Raw genomic sequence first — 23,180 nt, forward strand, 5'->3', positions numbered from 1 at the left:
GGAAAATTAGAATAACCAGGTCTTCAGGTTTTTGCAAAATAACAGCAGAAACGTGCAGTGTCTTAAAGATTCTGGGAGGGCATTCCAAAGTTTTGGGCCCACATATGTGAAGTAGCGACCTCCCACACACGCCAGACAGATTCTGGGCACCAGACATAAAGCCTGATTACCTGATCTCATTGTCTGTCTGGGCGGATAGGGTGCCACCAGTTCCTGGATATAGGGAGGGCCTAGTCCAGCTCTAGCTTTGAAGTTAAAATGTAGGGCTCACGAAGGAGAGGCGAAGCTGGGGCATGCTTTAGGAGCTGATACAAGAGTCTGGCCGCTGAATTCTGTACAACCTGAAGACAGCGAATAGAGAGCTTGTCAATTCCCAATTAGGGAATATTACCATAATCTACTTGTGAAAGTATCAAGGCCTGGATCAGTGTTCTTTGTGTCAAGTAGGCAATAATCCAAATAATCACCCAAGTCATCACTGCCAAAAAGGTACAGTGACTTTAGCCACTTGGGGTCGCATAGAGAGGTTTTCATCCAGCCAAAAACCCAAGCTTTTTACTTTTGGGGATAGTGCTGCAAGAGTATCCAAGGACTCAAGCCACTTTTGTAGACCCCAGAGCTGTGGATTCTTGCCAAGCACCACAATCTTGGTCTTGTAGCCGTTATGTTTCAGTGAGTTACTGTTCTTCCAAGCAGCCACTCATCTTAGACCGAGTTCTGGGTTGTACCCCTGTGCAGAAGATAAGGAAAAGATGATTTGTGTGCTGTCTGCATAGGAGAACAGGTGTTAGATTTGGGGTCTCTAGTTGGCACAGGCATGTGTGACAAATAGGGACCCTCTACTCTAGTCAGGATACAGGGATTACACTCCTGAAATAACCACTGCTCACCCCCTTGGTAGCTTGGCATGAGCAGAAGGGCTTTACTTCAGAGGCGTTTTAAGTTAAGCAGTTGTGACCACATACAGTAACCCAGTGACAACACTACAAAAGGACTCCACACAGGTTTCATATAAAAAATAAGTAGACTTTATATAGAGTTACCACAAGACCATAAACGACAAAAATACACAAGATTACTTTAAGATGGTAGATTTAAGCTTAGTTCAGTTCAGTTCTTAGATGCGACACTCTGTGTCAATGTACCTTAGGTTGCGTTGCGCTTCCACGACAGGCAATGTCGCAGCAATGAGAAATGCGGCAAAGTTCAGATACAAAGAAATAAAGACGTGAAGATCATCCAGATGCGGCACGCTTCTCGGAGATGCGAGAAGTCCTCAGTTCGATGCGTGGACTGCAGCAGCGACACCCTTACGATGCGACGACAACAGCTTCAGCGGTGACGCTCTTCTCCAATGATGCGTGAAGCTTCCGCTCGATGCGACAACTACAGCGGCGACATCCAAGATGCAACGGCAGCAGCTCCGACGGCGGCGCACTTCTCGGAGATGCAAGGTGCTCTTGGTCGATGCGGTGCAATGCGACAGTTCCAGCGGCAACACCCTCCTTTGGAGTTGCGACGGCAGGCACAGCGACGGCGACACACTCCGACCTCATTGCGAGATTCTTCTCCTGATGCGGTGCAGTGCGGCGACACCCTCCTTCGAAGTAGCGACGGCGGCAGCAGCAGCGACGACGACACGCTTCCTCTACGTTGCGGCACGCTTCTCTCCGATGTGGTGCAGTGCGACAGTTCCAGCGGTGACACCCTCCTTCGGAGTTGCGACGGCAGCCCCATCGACGGCGACGTGCTTCTCGTTGAGTCGCGCTTCCAGCTCCTTGCGATACGCAGTTCCTCAGAAGGCTCAAAACAGCAGCAGGCACTTCCAAACAACTCTGGGGAGGTGGGGGGGGTGAAGTCTGTTGTCCCTGAGACTTCAGCAGGAGGCAAGCTCTTTTCCAAGCCCTTGGAGATCCTTCACAAGTTGAAAGCAAAGTACACAAAGTTCCTTTCTCCTTCCTTTGGCAGTAAGGCAACCACTGCAGGCCAATCCCCCAAGCAGCACTTCAGCTTGGGAATAGTCTCTCCTCAGTTTCTCACTATTAGGACATGCCACACACATTAGGGCTTGTCCTACCTTATACTTACAATGCACCCTGCCCTTGGACCTATCATAGGGGTGACTGATATGAAGAAAAGGGAAGGTTTAGGGACTGGCAAGTGGGTGCACTTGCCCAGTCAGCATGACAGTACCAGACTTCACTCAGGCTCTGCAATGGCAGACCTTAGACACATTTTACAAGGCTGCTTCTGTGGGTGGCACAACCAGCGCTGCAGGCCCACCAGCAGCATTTGGATTTACACGCTCTCGGCACACTCAGTGCACTAGACTAGGGTCTGACAAGTAAACCAAATAGCCAAACATGGAACCACTGATTAGTACATCAATTTACAGTAGGGAGCACTTGCACTGTGGCACTGGATAGCAGTGACACAGTGCCCAAAGCATATAACACCAGCAAGAAATAGATGGGGCAACGGCAAAAATGGAAGGGAGACCCACGCCAATGGTGCCAGGTCTGACAACAGGGCTAAACCACAGCTCTCCACCACGTCTGCAAGAAAGCAAACATACAGGTTAATTAGTATAGGACTCAAAGCTGAGCTCTGTGGGACTCCAGAGGTCAAATCATAAATCTCTGACCTCGCTTCTGACAAAAAAAACTTGGAATTACCTAGCTTTCAGGAAGGAAGCAATCCAAGCTATAGCTGTTCCGTCAAGGCCCAATATCACCAATCTTTCCACCAAGGTGATGTGGGACACATTGTTGAAATGCCGCACTGAGATCTAATATAATCAACGCTGCTGTTTCACCCTCATCCAGGAGTCGTAGTGGTTGTGTCAAGATTGGGCTTCTTTAAAAGTAGGACCATAGCATGTTACCATGACCGTTGGACACAACCCTCATGAAGTGAGGTGTTTAGCAGATCCACCAGCACCTGTAGCATGTCAGGTTCTAGGAGCCCCAGCTTAGCAGGGAGGAGTGGGTACAGGGCAGAGCCTGATTTAATTGAGTGTAACATGGTAAAAAATTCGAGGCTGTGACTCCATTTTTGGGATCAAGCCTGGCATATCTTGAAGAGGATTAGGACCTGATAGGGAAAGTGCCCAGTGACTTTGTTGGAATCCCCAAATTACACTCCCGCCTTATGGCTTACCGCCAATTGCGACTGATTTTTTGCCACCTTTTCTACAAAAAAGTGGGCAAGTTCTGCACATTGGGAGTGGGAAAGAATAGGTGGTTGGGACAGTTTGCTCAAGATGGAAAGTAATTTAACCACATTGAAGAGCGTCTTAGGACAGTTCTGACCATACGAAATTTTATACGAATAGTAAGATGCCCGTGCTACTCTACAAAGTGCCTGATATTTCTTTATAATAATTGTATATTCTGATTTAGACTTCATGTTATACGTCTTCCTCTAGAGTCTCTTGAGACTCTTGCAGCGTTTGTTCTCTAAATAAAGCATGTCATTGAATGAAGGGGCTGGAGGATGGGATCTCACCGAAGCCTTAAATGTGGTTGGAAGAATTAACTTCAAAGAATCTCTAATCGAAAGGTTTTTTAGGGGCTGGTTAGCATCAACCTTCTGCTTTAAGGCTGGGTTAGAGCTTCAAAGCTGTGAATTCAGGGCAAGGGCATCCAATTTGAACCAGTTCCTAGACTTTGTTACTGGTTTGGGAGGTCCTGGGAATGGCAGTGACAGAGTCCTGAAAGTAAATGGCACTGTCAGGTGGTCTGACTAAGGAAGAAATATAGATGCCACAGTGAGGAGATCCTCCATGTTGGACATTTTAGGATCCAAGAGGTTGCCAGGCTCGTGAGTGAGGGTTGAATTACATAGAGCCAAGTTTAACACATTCAAATCCTCTAAAAGTGCATCACCCTCGGTACACATTGGGTCTTCTAATTGAATATTAAGGTCACTGAGCAGAGTAAAATTGGCACACCTGAAAACAAGAGGAGAAAGGTGATATAAAATAGTGGTGCTCCAATTCCCAGCATTCGCTGGGGCCAGTAGATCAAGGCCCCAGAAATCATAAAATTGTGTATGAGGGAAAGTGTACAGCCTCACAATCAGTGATGGGAAGTTCTTTGATTTTACATTTAACCTTATCTCTGAAGATAATAGCAATTCTGTCTATATTTTCCTGCAATCGAGTAGTTTGGAGTGAGCGTGGCAATTACATCTGGTGTAGAAGTCTCGTTGATCCGTGTCTTTGTTAAGAAGAGGACGTCTGAGGAACTTTTCCACAGGAAATCAATTGAATATGGCTGATGTCGGGGTAGGTAATGACAACTGAGACTATAGAAGCAGAATGTTGTTGCCCCTAGAAGAAGTAGCAGTATAACCTGTCGGTATTTGTTCTTTCTTCAGAATGACTAAGGTCAGGTAACTTAGCTGACAAAGTGCAATGGGAACAGACATGTGTGCTTACCACTGGGTCTAAAGCAGTGTTTGCCAGACTTCCAGGCAGACCAGTCGAAGTGCCTTAAGTTGTTCTGGGCCATAAGACAGTCTGTCTATCTGTTACAGATTGCAGGGATCTGTTAGCATGAGCTGAAAGCCATTTGGTACTGGGCAGCCATTTTAGTTAGCCATGTGCTCGCCATGTGCTGTTTCCCTCTTCCCGAGCCTTGCACATGCTCAGAGGGGCCAAGCTAGTAGAATGCACCTGCTCTTATGTTATAACTGTCAGGCTGTTCTTGCTGATGTAAGGAGAAATAACTCTCCTCCCAATTTGTTGAGCAAGCAAATCGTGTATACCCATATTAGTCATTTTGCATGCTGGTACATGCCAGGACCTCCCCTTGGTTTTATGCTGACTAATGTAACCTAAGCATATATAAGACCCCTGTTTTCTGTAATCCTTAGAATGCCTCCTACAGTTCCTGAGGGTACTGTGTGACGTAGTCTCCCTCATCTGAGGTTAGTAAAGATATCTTTTATATTACAGCTTCTGTGCAAATCTCTTCTTTGTTGGTTTAAAAGAACCAGGTGTATCAGTGAGACCCCTGAGAAGGTTTCTATTTTCTACATATCTGTAAAAGACCAGGAGTCTTGGGCCCGGGGAACGTTCGAGCACGGACGGACACAGACGGGCTTCCCTTGGACTTGCTGCACCAGTTGTGCACCTGCCGTGCATGTCTGCACCACAGCCACACTAAATAGGGTTGGACTTACTAAAAGTGGACAGCTATTTTCCACTGACCGGTCACACCACAAAAATGGCTTCCAAGTGCGATCGAAGCGGACACTTAAACATGTGCTTGTCGCTTCTGACAAAAGTGCAGGTGCATGAAGAAAGCAAGAAAAAAGGGCACGGTGCCCCACTAATTAAGAAAAATATTTCAGATATACTTTAAAAACACTTAAAATGCCAAAATTAAGCCAGCACAATGCTCTTTGTAGAAGTGCCTGAGTGACACCTTACCTGTGCGTCTGTGCCACAGCTGTACTAAATAGGGCCAACTGTACTAAAACTGGACTGCTAACCTCCGCTGACCGGCAGCATCATCAAAATGCCCGCCAAGTCCAATTCAAGAGGGCACTTAAACACGTGCTTCTCGCTTCTGAGAAAAGTGCATGTGCATAAAGAAAGCAGGACAAAAAACCACTAAAAAAGCCAAAATTAAGCCAGCACTATTTTTCTTGTAGAGGAGACTGAGTGACACTGTACCTATTCTTACTTTCTCAGGAGAATTTTTTTTGTTTTTTTGTTGTAATCATTATGGAATATTATAACTGGTACTGAATATGAAAAGACACTTGCGGAGTTCCCGCTGGTCCAAGGTACCTCGTTTTGCTGCTGCTGAATGTAAGTTTAAAGGACGCTGTGAAACGTTCTATTGTTGAGGACCATGAGAAACGAATGAGTTCAAGACTGTATCTTTTTGACACTAATGTGATAGGATCGTTTTATGGAAACTATGTGTAGCTGTAGTGTAGTGTAGTTCCTATTTTCCCAATAGGCTCTGCGCATTGGAATAATATCTTCAATAGTATAGACGTAGGACTGTGGTTAACTAGGTCTTCTACTGACGATATTAGACTTAAAGTTATGTGTGCCAGCTAGCTCAGAGTTCACTAGAAACTTTCTCGAATAGGCAAGGAGGAGTTTAACCTCCCTGGATAGACAAGAAGGGATTTAGTTTCTGACAACCATAGAACATGACAACTTTGCTCTCCCCTAATCAAGAGTTTATCTCTAGAGTTGTGTGAAAACAAAAGACAACTTATTTTACTCAGTCAGTACGTGCATTCTTAGTTTCACCAGTTTGTAGAGAAATAAGAGATGGGCGTGGTTCAATAAAAGATGTTATTTATTGATCAGTCTCTTTTCTCATACAAGAGAAATGAATCGCTATTATTGCAATACTTATAGTTAAGTAAAGTGCATACAGTAAAAACAGAATTATAAAATGATACTGTAAAAGCATTTATATGGTTTCTTAGCCATATGATACTTAAAATGGATAAAAGATATACATACATATATACATTGACTAATCGTACTCAACTGGTGCTTCTAACTATGCCTACCCCGGTGTACCTGACCTAAGCCTAATACTTGGGAGGGAGTAAGTAAGTAGCAGTTTAAGTTAAGTTTGCTTTGTCAAGAATCTGCCTCAAGAATTCTCTGTAAGGGGTTAGTCAGTTCAGTACCTGGGATTTAGAAGGCTGGAGGGTTGGTATCTCTGTCTCAGGACTCGATATCCCAGTTACCCGCGAGGGCGGCTGGAAACGCCGGAGGCTGGATTTGTCGGCAGGAGAAAAGGCAGCGTCTCTCTCTCAGCGCGTCAAAAGGGAGGGGCAGCGTCCGTGGGCTTTTATGCATCAGCTGGGCTCTCCGGCAAGTAGCGCTGCTCCAAGCTCGTCACCACCGTGTCTTAGCTTAGAGCAACGTCGGTATATTTATACCTGAAAGGTGCCGTTTTTGACGTAAGGATGGACATAAGACGTCAGCAAGAATGTCATAAGGACTGGTCGTTCTTACATTCTTTGCAGGAGTTCTCGAGCCAAATCAAAACAATAACTGCGGGGATTTCCCAGGTCTGTTGGAGGTTTGATTTGTTTTGAGAACTCAGTGTGCTTCTCTAGGGGGCTGAAGGGATAGTGCTTGCTTAATGTGACAGCATGCGCTATGACCTAATCTGAAGACGGGTTTCTGTGCCGTTGTATGGACATTAGTGAATTAATAACCGGACAAGGGTCAGAAATAGGAGTATCAATATAGGTACCTAGATAAACACACTACACCCACTCCACGAAATTATGTACATATTTACTAACCTAAGCAATAGTAAACATAACTAACAGTGCATTTGTATACCTGACCACCCCAAAAACAATTTTTTTTTTTAAATGCCGTATGCAAAATGCACGAAATGAGTATAGGTACTGTATGCATTCAAGCAGTATAATCATTCAAAAGGAGATGCACATTTTATATCGGCATGAATGATTTGCGAAATTACACATGAAATGGCTCTTGATACAGAAAAAAAATTGCGAGGCCATCTCATCACATATAAACACAACGAATTGCATATAAACTTAGAGGTTGAGGTAAGGTAATTACTCTAGTATTCCTAAGAATAGAAGTTCTGTTCTCTAAGAATAGTTTTACTTTAAGCAGAAGATAAGTGCCAAAAAGGTAAATATTTTTGGAATTGGAAAAAAGTTTTCGCTATTCAGGGGAGAAGAGAAAAAATAGTTCACAGTCACTTTGTTTTCAAAAGACTGAAGGCCAAATTCAGAGTTCAGGGAACGCCGTGTGCAAGTTTGTTTAAAATCATTCTCTCTGTTCCGGTGAAAACATCATTTCAGATAGATTCTCGAAAAAACAGTCTACAGCTTCTGGTGAGAGTTCGACTAGGTTAGAAAACGTCGCTACCATGCAGTCACGCGCATGATTGCTTTCACTGATGGTTTGATCAGAACTGCTTACAGAAGGTCGTACCTGGTCGATGCTGCTTTCATCATGTACTTCACTACCCTTCAATCGCAGTGGTGAAGTTTCCACGAATGCCCTCATCAGGATAGGTAGCCGCTGGGGACAGCACAATGCATGAGCCTTCACCGGACCCAACAAAGTATCTGCATCCAATGGTACGTCTGATTGTAGTGTAAAACAGGTGTCCAACACGCATTCTTCGCCGCATAGCATGCACCTTAATACAGGCATAACACAATTCTGCCAGATGGGTCTGAATGAAAGAAACCAGGTCATATTCAGATCTCGTAGCCGGGCTAAGCCAAGGACTTTAGTTATGCGGTCCCGGTAGCGGATAGCTAGGATCGTTTCTTCCATTGTAGCTGGAGTCTTGTCTGTGACATGGCTTGCCATAACGAAGCAAGAGTAGCAAGAATAAAATGCCTGCTACTAGTCCCAACAGGAGTGGAAGTCCGCCAAAGATGGAATGGACGAAATTTGGAAAAATACCCAGGATCGCTTTGAATGGTGTTAAAGCGCCTGAAAAAACTGTCTTAAATACACTCGCGATACCACTTGTATCAGAAATATTTAAGATTTCGTTCAACATTTCTGCGAACTGTAGGGGGCAATTTGTTGATAACATTGAATGAATCTCTGCCGTTGTCCTTGCAACTTGGAGATCATACGTTTCTTTTGATGACGTCAACTGGGTTGGCGTCTGTAGGAGCACAGTCTTCATTCTGCTTAAAGTATCAATTCGAATAGAAGAGATTTTTAAACTGGGCCATAACCTTCCCTCCCTGTCTGGAGCATCATTCGGGAACAATACTCTTTCACAGCACATGACCCTGGAAGTCACGCTTATGAGATAAGGTTTTCCTGGCAGCAAGCCACAACATCTGTGATCTACAATTAGAATGTAACTCCCGTTCGAAAGTCTTCTAAAGAATGGTTCTATTTGTGTTGCAGGTGTGCCTAACTGGTGACATGAAAGGTTATTTGAAGTCCCTTCACAGGCCCCATGCAAACTAATACCCTGACACAGAAGTATGCCACTTAGTGATTTTTCACAATTATTACCACTAAGAAATACACTCTGTCCGTTATTACTGACACATGTGTGTGTATAGGGCAAGTTCCATGTGGACTTAATGTATCCTTTACCCAACCTTTCATACTGGCCTGCCTGTATATATTTTTGGCAGTATTGAAACTGGAAAGTTGTTATCGGAATATTTATTATCCAATGTATTATCCATTCAATGACAGGTCGTTCTGACATTGTCAATGGTAATCTCTCAAGTTTTTCAATGCTCAGAATCGTATAGTCAGCACCCTTTTGTGCCAAACTGATTTGTTTATCAGTAAGGTTAAAGATATTAAATAGTGACGTTGTGTTGATTAGACGCCAAGGCACATAGCCTGAACGCAGATTTTGTAACGTCCAGCCAAGCTGTACAATAGAACGCAATTGAGACTGACCGTGTTGCAACATCAGTAAGTCTTGTTCTATTATATCGATTGCAGAAGATACAATACTGTCCAGTGAATATATTCTGGAAGACAGAGTCATTAACCCATTGTCTACAACAGAAAGTGATTTTTCCAAATTAACACGATCAATTTCCCGTATTTTTTCTGCTGTCTCAATTTGAGTTACTTTCCAAGCTTCGTTGTAAGCTGCATATATAGAGGCCGCTATGAAACGTTTTTGACGCTGTTTGCGTGGTCCCATGATGAAATCACGCAAGTCAGCACCTTCTTTAAGTAAAGTTAAGTGTTGCTTAATTTCTGACAGTGTGGATGTATGTAGCCATTGAAGGCAGAGTTTTCCCACACTATAAGTAGTTACAATCCCTGGATGTTGTCTCTGGGAGTATCTTGGGTCTGGCCTGGTCAATGTGAACCCCTGTATTTTGTTCAGGAATCTGTCTTGACAGTTATTTGTGTCTGTGGGCCAGATCAACCATTTTTTCCAATCAGCATGTGTTCTGTTTTAAAATATAGGATATGTCTATCTCAACATCCGTAGTGCTATTACTGGTAGGTGTTAGTTTTGGAATAGACGGGTTATTCAAGTCTTTAATTTTAGCTAGGCCAAGACAGGATGTTTGTTGAATTGTATCATTCAAAAATATAATTTGTTCTGGGATCATACAGGCTCTAAATAATGATTCTACACCTTGCACTTGCCAATCTTTTGTGCCCCAGATGGTTTTCGTTTCAATCTTATTGTTCCAGAAATCAAAACCGAATGTATTCATTTTTTCAAAAAATGAGTCTGAATATATCAATTTTGTGTTTGTAAGCATGGTTTTCACTCCTGTCGTATTTAACAATTTGAAATAAAATGATTCTGCATTACTTGTGTTGAACCCAGAAAAGTATGAATATTTATCAAAATTTGTCTTTGAACTGCCTTTTGGTGGAGTTGCACAATGTTCCCATTGGTTAAAATTTAAAACATTTCTAGGTTGAGTAGATTTATGCAGATAATGGTTACCATAATGGTTATAACAAAACATTTGATCGTAATTAGATGAACCCTGCAAATAATCATGTTCTGTAAATTTAGCTGACATTACTAGATCAGACATCATATCATTAATACTTTCAAAGTCCCAATCATCAGCAAATGTGCTTGGTTTTACAAAGTCACTTAATGAAATCTTAAATTGATGAGGATACTTCAGAAGGTCAACCGGACCATAAATTTCGTAATCAGTTTTGTCCCATGCTACCCCACCGGGTATAGGATTGGCTGTGAAGTTTACTGAAGAAAGTTCTCTTTTCTCGATGTGTGAAGACTTGTGTGGTTTTAGGACCAAGTTGATGTTCTGACTTGCTGTGTCCATTGTAACATATTTTCCCTCAATGAAGTGTCCCAAGCATAGTACCATGATGAGCCAAAGTATGAGGATGAATACTCCTAGTGCCACCCAAAGTTCAATCCATGGAGAAATCAGATAGGTTTCTTTTAGTTGATGAAAGAGTTCCTTTGCTTTATTTTTAAGAGTTTTTGTTGTCGGCTGTTCCTCAGGTTCACTTGGATCCTCAGAAAAATCATCGAAGTTGATGAAGTAGCCTGATGCTGTTCTGTCAATTGTTTCAATTGCTTCAGGATTCCTTTTCGTTTTTGGAATTTTCTTTATTTCATTAGCATAGTCTGTGGTTACATCATTGTAGACTGGTGTTTCTTGATTTAAGATTTTAATTTGGGTTTCAAGAGGTTTAAGTTCCATGGCTTTGTTGCATAGTCCTTGTTGTTTTACTGTAGGTTTATCAATTGTGATTAGTCTTTCAGTATGAACCTCTGTGTTTGTAGCAAACTTTGGTGTTCTACTACTTCTTGGGAGTCCACTTGGCCTACTACTTGTTATCGGCCACATGATTGTGGTTTAACCAGGTCGATGGATACAACTCGGTTCTCCTTTTTACCAGCAAGGGGCGGTAGTACTACTGATCTTGTCCCGTTGACAGACAAGACAGGAACTGCTTTTCTGTAAGAAGGCCCAAATTCCTTCTTTACCGCGATCTTCTCTCTGACCAGATCCCCGATTTTTAGAATCCAGATAGGCCTTGCTGGGACAGGTGGTTTCTCTTCAGTGGTTATTGGCTGCTGTTTCAACTTTATGTTGCTCAGGTCTTTTCTTGTTTCGTTTAAGTCCTGTAAAATAGCCAAACGATCTTTGATATCAAAGCATTTTTCTTTAACCACTGAAGTTTGACTATCAAGGTCCTGGATTAGCATTCTAGTCCCAAACAATAGTTCGTACGGACTGAGACCTCTCAGAGAATTTCTTGGCAGATTATTAAGACTACGTTGGACACTTATTAAATGTTTGACCCACCCAGCTCCTGAACCTAATACCTTTGCTGTTATAGATTGCTCTATGCCCTGGTTTTTTCTTTACACCATTCCGTTTCCCTCAGGAAGGAGGTGACAAGAGTACCGCAATGCTATGCCCATGCCGGCCATGTCCGTCTCATAAGCTCGAGAGCTAAAAAGCAGGACCCTGGTCAGAATGTAGCATGCAAATTGCGTATATGCCATTATAGACTCGCAAATCTTCGTATAACAGATCAGACGTCAGCCGAGAGCTGGGGTCTACATTTTAAGTGAAAATAGTCTCTACATGTTAATATGACGCATTATTCATACTGGGTATTTTATGTCGATAGCCTAATCTTTTATTGAGCGAAACGCCATGGCAGTACACCGTCTCGGTCACCACTGCGATCTCTGTTGCAGTTTTGGCAGTTTTTTGCAAATATGTGATGTTGCAGGCTCATTCCTGGCCACCAGTATGTTGATTGTAATTCTTCTAGAGAATCCTTAAGTGTAAGGTGTCTAAGACCCTCACCCACATGTGCGTCTGCTATTAACAAGCCTCTCCTGTCCATGTTTGGAATCACTCTATCCCCCACTCCAGGGATTCGAGCAAAAGGAACGGAGTTTGCATCGATTATGTATGTATAATTGAGTGGATACATGAGGGGTAGCGCTGAGCAGTCGCCTTTTGATGACGTTTTTACCGCCAGCATTGTTTCCCCGTCAATGTATTTTACTGAACGTTTTTGTGTAGCTACGGAAGCCGATTTAGTTGGTTCCGCTGTGGCTGTCTCAGCCAATGAATTCCCTGCAACGTGAACGCCATCACGCTGATGACTCAGTGAGTGTATCACGTGAGTCTTTGGTGGTTCTTTCTTTAAAAGAACTATTTGTTCCCAAAGCGATTTTTGCTTTATTGTGGCACCTGTGTCATCTTTGTACCCGTTTTCAACCCATTTCTGCAAGTCGTTATTGTATGATTTGACTCAGTAATACGAATCACACACTATTAGTGTCGGGAATTCGCGATCGGCATTATCTAGCGCCATTTTTAACGTTATTATTTCAGTTTGTTGTTATGAATTATTTTCAACTGAGTGTTTTTTTGCAAACAGAGGTCTTAATTTACCTTCGCGCCACACGTCTTTTGTAATCTCGCATGTGGCGTTATAAGCTTGTTCACCCCAAACTGAGGGCTGAGCATGTCCGTCCGTATGTATTACACAGGCGTACTGTCGTACGGGCAGAATGTCGATTGGCAGAGGATATTCTCTTTCATATTCTAGATTTTTTAATTTTGTCAACTCTGGATCAAAATAGTATTTCACTCTGTCTGTAGCAATACAGTCTTCCCATTGTATCCATCTAGGATTCAGTGCCATAGTGGGTAAATTACATGGGGTTGTTAATGCCTCAAAGGCTGATTCTGCAGTTCTGACTGTAATTTGTCTGCCGTCAGCTTGGTATCTTTCTCTTGCTACTGCTGTTTGAACCGCGTGAACAATGTTTTCCTTAATGCTGAATGTTTTTTCAGTTTCTGTGTACAAGTGTGATTTGTATGCTATTGGTACCTTTTCTCCCTCATTTGAGGTTAGGTATGTGAATCCGCATCTTCCTGGGATGACTCGAATCACAAGGTTGCGTGTGTTATCGCGTGTTTGCAGTTTTGTTTTAACTAACATGTCTGTTTGTAAAGATCTCAAAATTTCTGTGTGTTTTTGAGTCCAATTGATTCTTTTAAAATCTGGTTTTATTAGGTCATAGAGAGGTTTAACCCTCTCTGCATAGTTTATAATGTATGTTCTTCCAAAATTCAGGAAACCTAGAATTGATTGCAGGTTTTTCAGTGTTCTAGGTGCTTGGATTACAGCACATTTCTCTAGGAAATTGTCAGCCAGGCTTTTGCCTTCACTTGATAATTCATATCCTAAGAATAGGACAGTCAGATGGGCAATTCTTGACTTCTTGAAGTTCAATTTGTAACCCTCTGCTGCGAACCCAAGTATTATGGTGTTCACTCTTTTCAAGTGAGTATCCAAGTCATCGTCTGTTAGATAGATGTCATCGACATAAGATAATGCCTCATCATCATACATTTGTAGTAATTCTGTTACTCTTGCCGAGAATAATCCTGGGCTGTTCTTGAACCCTTGGGGCAAACAACAGAAATTTTTCTGCGAGCCATTTATTGAGAAAGCGGTCAAATATCTGCTTTCTGGTGCTATATTTTGACAAAAGAATCCATTAGAGATGTCTAATGTTGTTTTGTATTTTTTGCGCACTATGCTATTCATTAGTGCGGCACTGTTTGAGTTTTGTACTGCAAACGTTTTGCAGCATGAGTTAAGGTGTCTGTAGTCCAAAACGTTGCAGGAGTTCTCGAGCCAAATCAAAACAATAACTGCGGGGATTTCCCAGGTCTGTTGGAGGTTTGATTTGTTTTGAGAACTCGGTGTGCTTCTCTAGGAGGCTGAAGGGATAGTGCTTGCTTAATGTGACAGCATGCGCTATGACCTAATCTGAAGACGGGTTTCTGTGCCGTTGTATGGACATTAGTGAATTAATAACCGGACAAGGGTCAGAAATAGGAGTATCAATATAGGTACCTAGATAAACACACTACAGTAGCAAATGTTAGAAGTGATTCATAGAAGCTATTGCAGAATAGATTACAGAGAGGAACGAGAGAAAAATGTTTGTTTGCAGCTCAGTGTTAATGTTAATGTTAATGACATCTGTAAAACGGGCTGCTACCCAAGGGCGTCCTGGCGAGTTACTTTGAACATTATGAGTTGAACAACCAAGTTTTCAGGGCCTTCCTGAAAACAATCAGCTCTGTTATGCCTCTGAAAGAGAGAGGAAGGGAATTCCATGCTTTGGTGGCACCTACAAAAAAACTCTTGCCACCCCAATTGGCATTTTTTGCCAATGGAATGCGAATGAGTTTGGCTTCTGAAGAGCGCAAGGATCTTGTAGGAACATACCAGTTGAAGTTTTGGATCAGATGGTTAGGACCCGTGGAATGGAGTGATTTATGAGTAAAGCATTAGGCCTTAAACAAAACTCACTTCTTAACAGGCAGCCAATGTAGCTTTCTAGTTTCTGCCGAAATAGATTCATGTTTTGGAGTGCCGGACAGCAGTCTAGCTGCTGCATTCTGTACGAGTTGTAGTTTCCTTAAAATACCTTCCTGCGCATTAACATATAGGCCATTGCAATAGTCCAGCCTGGACATAGCTAAGGCCGTGACAACTGTCTTCTGACTTTCTGTAGTAAGATAGGCCAATATTTTTTTACATGATTTTAAAATGTAAGAGGTGGTGTTATCAATTATGAACCCTAAGATTTTCACTTTCCTGACTGGTGTTGGAAGAGGGCCCGGAGAATCTGGCCACCATGCTGGGGTCCAAAATTGGGGGTTATTTCCAAACAATATCACCTCTGTTTTGGCAGAGTTGAGCTTTAAACAATTCCGGGCCATCCAGCCACCCACATCTGTCATACAGCCATGGAACCGACGTGCTGGCTCCTGAGTTTCATTTGGAAGCATAGAGACAACAATCTGGGTGTCATCGGCGTATGAGGTAAGCTTGAACCCAAAGGATCCAATGAGGGGGGCAAGCTCGGAGACATAAACATTAAAAAGAGTGGGGCTCATAGATGACCCCTGCGGGACTCCACAGGGGAGGGAGAATGACTTTTCAGAGAAGTTGCCAAATGTAACTGTCTGCACTCTATCTGCTAAAAATGATTTGATCAGTTTCCATGCCCTGCCTGTGACACCAACCTCATGCAGCCGGTCCATCAACAGATTGTGATGGACCGTGTCAAACGCCGCAGAGAGGTCCAACATGATCAAGGCTCCATTCCCTCCCTGATCTAGAGTGGCCCTTATTTCTTCAGTAGATTTGATAAGAGCCGACTCAGTGCTATGGCTCCTTCTAAAACCATACTGCGTGGGATCAAGTATATGTCCATCCTCTAGAAATCGGCTGGATTGGGTGTTCATTAATTTTTCAGTGATTTTTGCAGGGAACGGTAAACTAGAGATTGGTCTAAAATTATTTGAGTCCATAGGATCCAGCTTGGGCTTTTTTAACAAGGGAAGAATCAACGCTGTCTTCCAGGCTTTCGGAAAATATCCCTCCCAAAAAATCTTATTGATAATCACTCTCAAGATTGATATGATTGGTTCGGGTACCAACTTCAATATGGAGGGAGGACAGTGGTCCGTTGGGGATCCTGATTGAACTTTTACGAGGATATTGTGGACATCCGCTTCTGTAGTGGGTGTGAAGTTACAGAGCTGAGGCATAGTGTTCCCAACTTCTTCCCCATTGACCTTCTTTATTTGAGGGGTGTGATTTATATCTCCTGTAAATGTGACATAGATATCCTCAACTTTCTTAAAGAAGAAGTTGGCTATCTCATCGCACAGCTCTTGACTGGCTATAACGGGATTTGAAGGGGGGTGGGCTAGGGCTGTAACTGTTTTAAATAGTTCTTTGGTGGAGTTTTTTGCAGACCGTATTTTCTTTACAAACAAATCTTGTTTTGTTTTATGCAGTAGTTTCTTATAGTCTGATAGGCAGAGTTTATATTTGTTTTTTTCCTTGGCATTATACTCCCTCCTCCATACCCTTTCTTGATGTTTACAGAGAAGTTTACTTTCTCTTAGGTCCTGGGAGTACCATGGAGATCTTGGCCGTTCCCTCTTGTTATGGACAATTTTCACTGGGGCTAGCTTATTTGTTGCTGCTTCTAACCAGGTAGTGTAGGCCGACGTGGCCTCCTCTAAGTCTCCTGGTAGCAGAGGGGCAGTGGAGACTAGTTGATCTTGTAATTCAGTGGCATTTATTCGACCCCATGCTCTGGTGGTTGTTTGTTTCAGCCCTGGTTTCAGAATATCTTGAGCAAATGATGTCACCTCAAAAAACACTATCCTGTGATCTGACCAGATAACCGGGAGCGTGTTCGTGAACCTCAGATGGCTGTTATTGGAAAATATGGCATCAAGTGTGTGTCCAGCTATATGTGTGGCCTCAGTGACCAGTTGATATAAGTCTAACAAATGCATTAGATCTATCAGATTGGATGTGTCTCCATCGTTATCCATTTCTAGGTGGAAATTAAAGTCCCCTAAGATGGTGTATGAGCTAGTGCTTATCCCTTTTTCTAGCCAGGTGCCTGCTTGTGTTATAAACCGGTTCCTGGGTCCCGGCGGTCTATAAATCAATGTGCCTTTGAATGTGGAATGGTGAGACAACAAGAAACTGAAGTCTAATGCCTCGCATTCCAAGTTAGGAGATGGGCTAAAATTTGCCTTCAGCGTTTGCAAATATATCACTGTCAGACCCCCTCCCTTCTTAACCAGCCTGTTTAATGTGGGTCAGGCGTAACCCGGGGGTGTAACTTTTATCAGGTCTGATCCTGACCCATCATCCGTCCATGACTCAGTAATGAAAGCAATCATAATATCTTCCTCCTGGATTAGGTCTGCTACCTCGATACTATGTTTGACTAAGGATCTTGCATTCAATAGGGCGCATTTAAACTGTTTTCCTACCTTGCTTCCTATTTTACCCATGGTTGTTTGTTTTGTTGTCCTCTCTTGTTGGTTCATGGATGTTCATGGACAGTTTTTTTACAGCCCGGGCAACTTTCCAGACCCATTTGGGTAATCTGTTGAGGCATAAATGTGATACATGCGGAGTTATGTTTCGTAGTGTTTAGGCTGTGAAGAAGTCTGCTAGAGTAAATATATGAACTTGGGGCTTTTTTGGTCAGACAGACAGCATGGCTGGCGCTGTGTGTCGGTCGGGCGCAGACGGGCTTGCCTTTGGCGCGCCCGCTGCACGTGTCTGATGCGCGCTCGTGCCAGCTTCCTGTTTTGTAGGCAGGGAATTGTCAAAAAACTAGCCCGGTAACCCTCTTCCCTCCCAAGATGGCGGTCGCGTTTGGCAGTCGCCAATCCTTGGTTCCGGGAGAGGTACCGAGTGGTAAGTGCAAAGCTATTAAAATCACAACTAAAATACACCAAGTTTAAGAAAGGTTTTAAAAAAAATATTAAGATCGCCACATAGATTCGTCGGTCTGCCCGGCTCAAGCCTCAGGGGACATCTATGTGCGCGCTCGCGCCAGCTTCCTGTTTTGTAAGCAGGGAATTGTCAAAAAACTAGCCCGGTAACCCTCTTCCCTCCCAAGATAGTGCAGAGTAGGGGACTCTCTATAGGGGAAAACGGACTTTACTTAACTTTTCCTTTGAAGCATATGATAGTTTTTCCACGTACTTGTATTACTTTGATGAATTTGAACTTCATATTATCTAATGCATTCCTATACTTATTTTTGATTAACAGTAAAAAAAACTTTTAACTTTTAATAAACCTTTATGATTTGAAAAACATAATCAGTCTTTGTCTTCCTTGGAGAGCCTGATGCTCTTCGCACTTTTTTAATGTATTGATTTGTTGAACAGCCTCAATATTGAATTTTGATTAATCAGATAGCTCTTTATGTGCCCCAAAATGTGCACAAGGTAAAGCAATAATAGAACGTAGACGGCAAGCTCAATACATCTTTATATGTTTCTCAACAAAACCTGTGGAACATCTCTATGTTTGGGCAAATTGTACATTTCATACACCAGTAGTTTGTGTTCACACATGGGTATAGGCAAGTACTGGGTAAAATGGGTGTGGTTACTCTATGAACACCCCACTGCCACGGTCAAGACAGAAAAAGTAGTCTCCACACAATATTGTTTCTTTCGGTGCACACGACAGGGGTGCTCACTATCATCCCTCCTATTTGAGCTGGCGATAGTAGTGTTGGCAGCACTGTTTCATGAAGGAGTCAAGAGCGTGCGTTTGACAGTCAGAAGCCATACCCATACAATTTCACCTTAATGATGCTGTACAGGTCTCCGAAGTAGCCCTGGACTTATTAGCTAGATTAGAACAAGTCTCAGGTTTACGAGTCAAAAAAGGTAAGACTTTCCTGTTCCCAACGTCACCAGCCAGCACCCGCCTGGTACACCTTCCCTTGGAACTTAACTGGCCCTCCTCCACCTCCAAATATCTGGGGATACATATCTTTCACTCACTGGAGGATCTGAGGAAGAGGAATCTCGGACAAGCTCTTAGATCTCGCAGAGCCTGTGTCCCATTCTGGTGCTCCCTGCGTCTCCCAATCATGGCCAGAATCTCACTGTCAAAGATGGTCATGTTTCCGCGTGTGTTATATGTTTTTGTTAACCTCCCAATAGAGGACCCCAACGGCTGCTTCAGAAAGCTAGATGCCCTACTCCGTGGTCTTGTATGGGATAAGGGGTGACGGAGGGTGTCCTTGGCAACACTGCAATGTCCTATGGCAGAGGGTGGGCTGGTAGTGCTAAACTTTGAGCACTATTTCTAGGCTTCTCAAATGCAGAGGTTGGCACAATGACTAGAGGGAATAGGCCCTGAAGGCACAAACTTGACAGATTCAGGAGAATGCACAACCCTACTGTTGGCCAAAATGCTTGACCTGGCAGTGGTAATCCCTCACCAGTCCCTGTTACAGACCACGGCAATACAATGTTGAAAACGTTGGGAAGCTAAATGGTCGGAGACTCCCCTATATGCGCCGGCCTTCCCCCTTATTGTCTTGCCACAAGGTAACCTTAGAAAGATATTTACTCCAGAACAACTGTTGCACTGGACTGCTGTGGGGCTGTTGACGGTGGGGGACTGCTGCCAACAGTCTGCCTGGCCCACCTGGCAGACCAGGTGGAAAGCAATGGACTTCAACCAGGGCAGTTCCTACAGTACAAAGCATTGACATGTACATTTAGGGTATTGTGGGGCAAAAGGAGGGAGGAGCCTGAGACATACATGGTATTACATGATATTACAGTCAATGCTCACCCTAGGTGGGGCACGGCACCAGGTGAAGTGGTTCTACACTCTGCTGTTGCAACAAATGGGTGCTCTGAACAGGAAAGTTCCAGACGAGCAGTGGAAAAGACTCTTAGCATATCCTAAAACATGTTTTCGTAATCCAGGATGAAATACATACAGTTCAACTATACCCATATGACATACATGACACCTCATAGAATCTGGGTCACTTACGGTGGGGAAATGCGCAACTGTCAAAGGTGCAACCACATTGACACTGACTTTATCCACATGATTTGGGGCTGTACTATAGTGAATAGATTTTGGAGTGATGTTATGGGGATGATGAGAGCGGTGGTGGGGCGCACACTCGAGCCAACGATCAAACTTTTCCCATGGCCGCCCAAATGGAAAGTGTGCACAAGATTTGTAGACATGGCCTTAGTTCTGGCCAAAAGGAGACTAGCAGTAGAGTGCAAATCGACAAGGAGTCCTGTGATAGATGACTGGAAGCTAGATGTGATGCACTGGGCAGGGGCGGAAGGGAAGGCCTTGGCCAAAGGAAACGCACAGAGGTTGTGGCAACACCTCATGGGAAGCCTTGGATGGAGGTCCTGGAGAATTCGGAACACCCTGAAAGATATAGAACTATAACAGAGGAAGATGAAACAAAGCTCTCACCCAGAACATAGCTAGACACTCTGGCCTGTAGAGCCATAGCATAACCCATGTTTCCCTTCCCCCCTGCTGTTGCAACGCCCTCCTTGCTCTGACAAAATTTGTGAACAACAAACATCGCGATCGGCTGGAAGATTGCTGTACGCGCTCGAGGGACGGATGTCACTCTGCCGACCCCCCCCCCCGAACCGCCCCTTCTACTGTGCCACTGACGTAATCCTGCACTGACACTCCACCTTGTATAGTTACTTAGCTTACAGTTACCTTTTTTTCTCTTCTTTCAGTTGCACCACAAGTGTCTATTATCTTTCTCCAGCAGCTCCCTTACTCTTAACAGACTGCATACATTAATAGATAACAAAAGACATATAGGCCTAGCAACTCTCATAGTCCAATGTATCCAGATAAGAACAACTGCGAAACCCGAATCCTAGCGCTGTAATTTAAGTTAGATGATCAGGAATGCGGCATGAAAACCGCTGGGAATTGTACCCTGGTGAGGTTGGATGGGTGCATGGTGGTCCACTATGTACAGTTGTATTGCATGTCATAATGTGAGCTAATATGTCAGATGATCTTTAACACAAATGCTAATAAAATTATGTTTGAAAAAAACAGTTGTTTGTGTTCTTTCATTTGCTGTGATATAGATCTCACAACATCACGACTAATAATGGCATAGTTATCAATAGTAGAGCAAGTCATTGGCCTTTCTTTCTTTTTCAATGAGTCAAACTAAAGCAACCTTTGTCCAGAGCACAAAAGGCAAATAATCATCTCATGTTTAAGGACAAGTTTGAAGCAAAATTAGAGTAGTTAACTGCTTCAAGGTTGTTGGAGTCTTCTGTCCCGGAGCATCTAGTCAGGGGGCCAGTCAAATAGCACCTAAAGTCACTCTGTGGTCCTGGGTTGAACAGATGCAGGTCCAATCCTTCTTACCCAGGCAAGAGGGCGGCATGCAGCCAGTCAACATAGCAGGCTCCAGTCTAACTACAGGGAGTATGTTGAGGCAGGAGACAGCCTATTAAAATTTAAGTAGAGCTGTGCCCAGCTCCACCCTCCCAACCTGACAGTAATGGCCCATCCAGGCACATCTAATATTCCTATTGCATGTGGAGGTCAAATGTCAGCTACACCCAGTCATTTGACCCAGAGACAGGCTGCATGCACTAAATGGCTAGGGCAGGAAAATGGCAACTTTCTAGAAGAGGCCCAGTGATTAAAGTACTGATTACCCTCAGGTACTGGGACTACTGTATAGTTTTTAATCTTCACTTTTCACTCCACCACACTGCACACTCAGCAATTATACCTGCTCCGCTGTATCCAGGCATCGAAGCACACCCGGGACACATTCGGTGTCACTGGGTGGGCCCGATGATGAAGCATGCCACCAACTAGGTTGGTGGGTGAGGGCTTCATGATCAAACCAAATGGTTTACCCCACAACGTACTAATCTGAGTCTCTTCACAATTAGGCTAATCCCTATTGATAATACAACTTTCTAGAAGTGCCATTTTCAAAATTATAATTTAAAACCTGAATTTACCATAAGCGAGGATTTTTTATTTCAATCCCAAAGACACCCAACATGAAATGGGTACCTGCTCCCATTTGGAAGTTACAGTTTATTAAATGTAATAAGGTAACTCCAATTATATCCTTTTGGAAAGGCAAGCCTTGCAGTAGTGAAAAACACATTTAAGAGTGTTTTACTAACAGGACATGTACAACTTTAACGTATATGTCCTACTTAGTAAATACTTTGCGCCCTGAACTGTGGGATGATTAGTGTTTACCTAGGGGAAACTTATATGTATTAAAAAGTAATGTTTGGGCCTGGCAACAGATTTATCTTGCCAGATCGAAGTGGCAGCCTAAAACTACACACACAGGCTGCAATGGCAGGCCTGAGACCTGTTTAAAGGGCTACTTAAGTGAGTGGCACAATCAGTGCTGAAGGCATACTAGTAGCATTTCATTTACAGACCCTGGGTACAGGCAGTATCACTTTTCTAGAGAACTGCAGGACAAATGATATATGTCAAATGGGTATAAGCCAACTCTACCATGTTTTAAGAAGAGTGGTAAAGTGTGCAGAGTCCTAAAGCCAACAAAAACAGGTTCAGCACAAATATGAGGAATAAAGCCAAAAAGGGCCAAGTCCAACAGTTAAGCAACACAAAATAGGAAAATGAAGCATTTCACCCTGAAAAGCTGGCTAGGTTCATGTTATACCAAGATCACATAAAAATGTACATACGCATGTCTATTCTAAGAAGCAGCACTGCACCACCAATAGTGTGCTTCCTTACCTTAGTTTTGCATTGAATTGCACCCCAGTTTTGAGAACCATTGGCCGCTGAGATTGTGTTGACATGGAGGGTTGCCTTTCTACTATAAAGGAGCTGTTGTGAAAGAAAAATACAGATTTAAGGAAAACAAGCTGTTCAATACGATTTCCCCAGCATTGTTCATTTATTACATGTACGCATTGTGTTTTTGTCATCTCCGTACTGAGCTAAGGATTTTCATTGGAAGCTAAAATTATAACATCCCCACTTTCTTAGTTCTATGGACGATCAGGCTAAGCTCGATATTCCATCATCGTGATTGATGTTTCTATATGGAGCTCAAATGTTATTGTCCCACTTAACTAAAGTCATAGCTGTGTGAAAGATCTGGTCACTTAATGTATTTATGTGGTGAATGTCCACTAAAGAGGTTTAGTAGTTCTTGTTTAGTTCTATTTACACAGGACAATGCACTAGTCACTCATTGGACTGATAGATAAATTATGCATCTCTCGAGAAGAAATGTGAGAATTGCATTCCCAGCTGCTACTAC

General features: G+C 43.2%; 1 protein-coding gene across 1 annotated transcript in view; it reads right to left on the reverse strand.

The window, feature by feature from the left end:
* Positions 1–23,180, reverse strand: part of LOC144823261 (signal transducer and activator of transcription 4-like) — a 754,354-nt gene that overhangs the window by 427,775 nt on the left and 303,399 nt on the right. Inside the window, exon 9 of the mRNA XM_078681615.1 lies at positions 22,649–22,741. Within this exon, the coding sequence (XP_078537741.1) occupies positions 22,649–22,741 (93 nt within the window). The remainder of the gene's footprint in view (positions 1–22,648; positions 22,742–23,180) is intronic.

The sequence above is a fragment of the Lissotriton helveticus genome, chromosome 3_1 (assembly GCF_964261635.1).
Source record: "Lissotriton helveticus chromosome 3_1, aLisHel1.1, whole genome shotgun sequence".
NCBI classification, from domain to species: domain Eukaryota; kingdom Metazoa; phylum Chordata; class Amphibia; order Caudata; family Salamandridae; genus Lissotriton; species Lissotriton helveticus.